At 64.6% G+C, this 5,669-nt stretch overlaps 1 protein-coding gene across 1 annotated transcript in view; it reads right to left on the reverse strand.

The window, feature by feature from the left end:
- Nucleotides 1-5,669, reverse strand: part of AGAP1 (ArfGAP with GTPase domain, ankyrin repeat and PH domain 1) — a 252,155-nt gene that overhangs the window by 95,400 nt on the left and 151,086 nt on the right. Inside the window, exon 19 of the mRNA XM_012725166.1 lies at nt 5,384-5,542. Coding sequence (XP_012580620.1) covers nt 5,384-5,542 — 159 coding nt within the window. The remainder of the gene's footprint in view (nt 1-5,383; nt 5,543-5,669) is intronic.

The raw sequence follows: 5,669 nt of genomic DNA on the forward strand, positions 1-5,669 counted from the left end.
AGCACACGCGGGGCCAGCACACTCCGTGCATTCAGCGTGGAGCCCCATTCTACGTTGGCACAACTGGTCTGCTGAACACGAATGCGGGTGCTGTTCTTTCAGCGTCATTTGTGCGTTTACCCCACATTTTAGCCTCTCCATCTGAGGGTGGCGGGCTCCCCTGGGAGCACACGGGGCGGCCCCTGCGCCGACCTCGCCAGGCGTTGGCACGACCGTGAGCCGGAGGCCCTGCCCTCCGTCTGGGAGGTCTGGAGGCTGAGCCGGCCCCAGCAGCTGTCGAGGGGGGACGCCGCTCCCTGTCTCGGGGGAAGGGCTCTACGCGGCTCCTCGGGGTGGATGTGGGCCAGGCCGCGTCGCCCCACCCCCGCAGGCCGCTCGCCGGGGGCACGGCTGTGGGGGCACACAGTAGGGCATCTAGAAGCTTCTCCGGCCTCCACCCACCAGGTCCCCGTGTGACAGCCCTGACGGTTTCCAGACACCCCCCAGCGTCCCTGGGGACAGCCACCCGTTTGAGAACCACCATCTGGATGAAGATACCGAGGGCCAGAGGCGGCAAGGGCCGGGGCCGGGCATCAGCTGGCAACTGTCTTCCCGGCCATCCCCTGGACCGCTCCACACTTCTGCCAGGAGAAGTGAGAATGGACGCTGGGTTCTGAGATGGGGGCTGCTTGCCCCACCCGAGTCCGCACCTGCTGCTAGAAATAGCTGAGAGGAAGGAACTACAGAGAAGAGCACAAAGTACCAGCATTCTGATTGGGAGGAAAAAATACGCCTCCACCCCCTGTGGTCAGTTACCCCGGGAGGCTTCTGCTTTCTGCCGGCCACATGCTGAGACAGGAAGGCCGGCTCCGTGCACAGAGGGACCCGGGGTCACCCCTTTAATGAGGACGGCCAGCCTGGCGCGGGAGCCCAGGGCCGGGCTGGGCGGGAGGGCCGGCTCCGACAGACGAGAGCTGCCGGCCCTTGGCGGCTGAGAGAGGCTGCGGGTTGAAGACCAGCCCCAGGGAACGGGTTCGGGGTGCTCCCGGGATCCGGGAGGGGCTTCGAATGACGGGAAAGTCAGGGTAGGTAAGAGGAGGGAAACTGTATCTGTGTTACGTTTCCTTAAAAAGCAAGCTCTAGAAAAGCAGTTTTTACAATACCCTGTCTTCATACGAAACACTCACTTCTCCCCAAAAGAAAATAGCAGAGGGGACCCTCCCTGGCGGCACAACAGGTTAGAGCACAGCACTGCAAAGTTAGCGGCAGCCACTTCATGAGTTCTATCCCCCGTCCGGGAGGTGGCCCCAAGGACACGTCCCACCCCTCCTGGCCTGCCCGCTGCTCCCTCAGCAGTGCGCTTCATGGATCTGTCTGTTTTCACCCCACTCTGTCTCTGGTGAGGCCTCTCACTGCCCCTGCACCTCTAGCCTGTACCCCAGCTCTGTATGCACAAATAAATCTTAAAAAAAAGAAAGAAAGAAAACAGCAGAGGGTAAATGATGGGCTCTGGAGCTGGACACACCTGGGTTTGGGTTTTAGCTAACCCAGCGTGACTTTAAGTTCCTTAGGATTTACCCGAGTCGCCAACAGAGGTAAGGGCTCTCAGGGAAGTTCCAGGCGTCATGCTCCTAACGTGTCTGACAGCAGAAGCCAGTGGCTTTTCCTTCCCTTCATTAAATTTCCCCTGTAACGAAGCCTGCCTGTGGGACAGTGTCACACTACCACCACCTGCTGGTCACATGCTGGAATTGTCAGCATAGTGGGGAGAGGGGAGACTCAAACTCAAGGCAAAAACTGATGAGCTGACAAGGGGCACCGAACACAGGGGAGCCGAGCCCTCTGCCCGGGGCGGGAGAGAGAAAGGGAAGAGCAGGCGGACACTCGCCAGAGCTGAAACTGGCGTTTCTAGCGTCTGCCACTAATGTAGCCAGCAGGGAATGGCCATCACAGGAAAACAAGAAGTCAGCGAGAACTCCAGTGCGCCAGAGGCGGGCCTGGCTAGGAACCAGAGTCCAGCTGGCAGCCCCGGCCACGGCCCGGCAGGGCCTGTGTGCAGGCACACGCTCTCGGGCAGGGGAGGGGAGGCGGCTGTGGTTAGACACTGGCCCAGGCCGCGGGCGCGGCGTGTGGGGCCCACCGGGGAGGCCAGCCGTGTGCGAGTCGTCTGAAGCCACGTGACGGGGAAGGGACGGCCAACGGGGCGGGTGGCAGATTCACGGCCGCAGAAGCAATCGGGGAGGGGCGGAGCTGTGAGCACAGCCTGACAGCTGGGGGTGGGGCCGTGACGCAGCAGTCCAGGCCCTTGGCCCAGGCAGGCCCGCCAGGCCACCTGAGACTCTCGGAGCACACAGATGGATGCCTGGGGGCCGGGCGCGCTCTCGGCCAGGCGTGAGCCACGTACCAGCGCTCCTGCCCCGCAGACAACCAGCGGGGGGCTACGGATGACCCCCCGCCCCGGGCGCGGGGTACCCCAGTCACGCTAACTCTTGGCTAACACTTCTAGAGAATGTGACCTAGAGCCGAAGGAGTTCCCCGAGCGAGTGAGCGAGCGCAAGCATCCCACAAGACTCGAGGCAACCCTGAGCCAATCGCCGTGGCAGAGATAATTGTTCTGAATCTATCAATAAAATCAAGCTGCCCCTTCATTGACTGCAAACACCAATTTCTTTCACCGGGATTATAAGTTGTTCCGGGCGCCCGCCGCCGTCACGGTGATAAACAGCCCCGGCCACAAGAGGCTCTGACACGGAGATCAATTCCAGGTCCATAAAGAATCTGCACAAGGGTCCAGGACAGGGATTTACAGCCACCAGTTTTTATTCTCTCTGGCTGCAAAAATTACTTCTGTCAAACACTTAGGAGAGTGAGGAAAAATGTAAAAAAATTAATTTTTCATGTACTCCTGGAGAGGCCTTTTCCACGCAGAAGTGCAAGATGAATATGTGGCTGCACTTAAAAAATTACGCCGAGCAGCATGTGGGGCCGGCCCAAGGGGGACCCCGTCTCTGAGCAGCGCACCAGCAGATGGCAATTTGCAAGCCGGTGCGCACGGGGGCTGCCTGGGTTTCCTGAGGGCAGACGCGGCCTGATGTTCGCAACGCCAAATTACATCAGACACTTAATTTGAAACCTCAGGTACTGAAACGTAAAACCTTACAACAGGCACAGCCGTGACGCAGTGGGCTTTCCGTTTCTCGGAATGGGCTTCCCCTGCCCCCCCGCCCCCCCAAATGTACCCAGAGCCTCCTGTCATGTAGTTTGGCGCAGAGATCACCACAAAGTAATCGAGCTAATTAGGCGCTGCTCGCAGCTGCTTGAAAGACAGAAGCTCCCCGGGGCAGCCGCGCCCAGGGAGGGCTCTGAAAAGTTCTCGGAGCCAAAGTCTTAATTTAGTGTGGCCAAGGCCGCAGCGGAGGCCCACCCCCAAGCTGGAAGCCCACCCCCAAGCTGCGGCGAGTGTGTTTACGGCCGGGGGCCGCAGTCAGCAGCACGGGGCTTGGGGGCTCAGAAGCCCCTGGCTTCGCCCTGCGCCCGCCGCGGGCACCGTGTAAGCTTTTTGACATTCGAACCAGAGGCTTGAGGGAGAAGGCTGAAATGATTAAAAAAAAAAAAAATGAGGGTGAGGTTTGCATGAGCCGCGACTTCAAAAGGAAGGAAGACGGGAGCGCGTGCAGGGAAGCGCCTCGGCCCGCCGTTTCTCTTGGGATTGTTCGCCCAGCTCGGCGGGCGTCGGGGCCTGGCCGAGGTCTCGAAATGCCCCGGTGCACGCGGCTCCTGAGGTAGGCCGTCAGCCCTGGGCCCTGATGCCCATTAAGAATCGCTGCTCACTGGCTGGACCACGCAGGGCGGGTGCCGTGGCCAGAGCACAGCCCGGTCTCCTCCGCCGGGGTCCTGGGGACACGCAGCGCAGACCGACTGGCAGCCTGGACTCTGCATCTGCGGCCGTCTCCCGCGGCCGACAGGCCCTTGGTCCACGGACCACACTTGGAGAAGCAAGACTTCTCGTCTGGCGAGCGACTCCCCAGGCTCTCGCGCCTCTGGCCTCTGCGGCCATCCCCTGCGGCCCCAACCGTGCTGCTGCGGGAGGCGCTGGGGCGGGCACGGACACCCGGCGAGGGCGTGGGCGTGCGCAGGTGGGCACGCCTGAGCCAGCCGGGGCTGCCAGGGCCCCGCCCCCAGCGACAGGCGCGGCCGCGAGGGAGCCAGCGAGAGCCCAGGACCAGAGCAAGGGCCCCGCTGGAGTCCTGGCCGCGCCCGGCTGCCCCTGCAAATGGACGAGGGGCGCAGGGGCGGGGCCTCAGCCCCAAGGGGTCCTCGTGGCCGCACGGTTCTGTGGGGGACCCCCGTGACAGGGCGCGGGGTGGGGGGACCAGAACTGGACACAGCGCCCGACGTGGGGGCCGTGGCTCGGGAGACTCGGTCAAAGCCAGAGCCGTGGCCGGCAGGGCTGGCAGACTGCCCGGCGGGGAGGGGAAGCGTGGGCAAGGCGGGCTCTTTCAGGGACTTCTCTCCTCCTCCATCTCCCCAAACACAAACCCCCGGCAACAAGGAACAGAGCCCCAAACTGTCCTGCGGTGCTGAGTGGGCGGTGGGGTGACCCAAAGATGCTGGCCGAGGGGGGCTCCAGACAGTGGTGGCTAGAGAAGGTGGGCTCTGCCAGCCCGCGGGGCCTCCCCAGCTGCAGACGTGGGGTACACCCACAGGGTGGTGTTGAGGGAAACCGCCGAGTGTGGGCCGGCTGCACCTCCTTTCGGAGACACCGGTAGACACGGGGTACAGAAGCCACGGCCCGGGGAAGGGCGCCGTGTCCCAGAGCCACCCTCGGGATGAGGCCGCCTGGGGGCTGTGCGGGGAGCAGGCCCGCCGAGGCCGGGGGCGGGCGGTGGGGCGCCAGGCGGGGCGTGTCCGGCACGCCCTATGGCGGCTGGGTCATCGCACCCTGCTCTGCCCTCGCTGGGCCTTGAGTCTCCCGGGTGTAGGCAGGCGGCCCCGGGCACCCCCTCCTGGACGTGGGCCTGCCGGCGTGGCGCTGCCCTGTGCACCCAGCCCGGCCCAGCCCCGGTCGCACCGCTCTGGCCGCCGTGAAGCACCCAGCTTCCCCTGACCCTGGGCCTGGACCGTCATTCTCGAAGGGTCTGGAAGGCGGAAGGAGCTCGGAGCCACGAGAACAGGGCGGTGCTTACCCGGCGCGAGCGCCCCGCGCGGCCGCCGCCGGCCAGAGGGAGCCCCGACGCCGCGCCTCCCCGAGCACGAGCCATGGACCGTCATTGCGGCCGGCCGCACGGCGCAGGCGTGGGTGACACCCTTCATCGGCGGCGCCCGCAGCGAGGGCTCCGCTCTGCCACGAAGGGGCGGCGCGCAGCCTGGCTGGTCGCGGGTCCAGGGCGGCGCCCTCGCTTACCACTGCTGACGGCCGAGTTTGCAATGACTGTGGCCTCGCTCCACTGGTCGGCGCTGGAGACGGAGTGCGAGCGCTGCTGCGCGCCGTCCTGCCGGCCACCGAGGGACACCAGGCTGACGCCGCCGGCCGTCGGCGCCCCGGGCGCACTAGTGACATGCCCTAGGAACAAACAAGTCAGGTGAACACCTCGGCGACGCGGCCCCAACCTGCACCCCTCGCGCCTGGGCGGTGGCTCTGCCTAGGCACAGGCGGCGTCCAGAGAAAAGGGGTGACGCGCGTCGTGGGG

The sequence above is a fragment of the Condylura cristata genome, unplaced genomic scaffold, assembly GCF_000260355.1.
Source record: "Condylura cristata isolate star-nosed mole 26May11 unplaced genomic scaffold, ConCri1.0 scaffold00002, whole genome shotgun sequence".
NCBI lineage: Eukaryota > Metazoa > Chordata > Mammalia > Eulipotyphla > Talpidae > Condylura > Condylura cristata.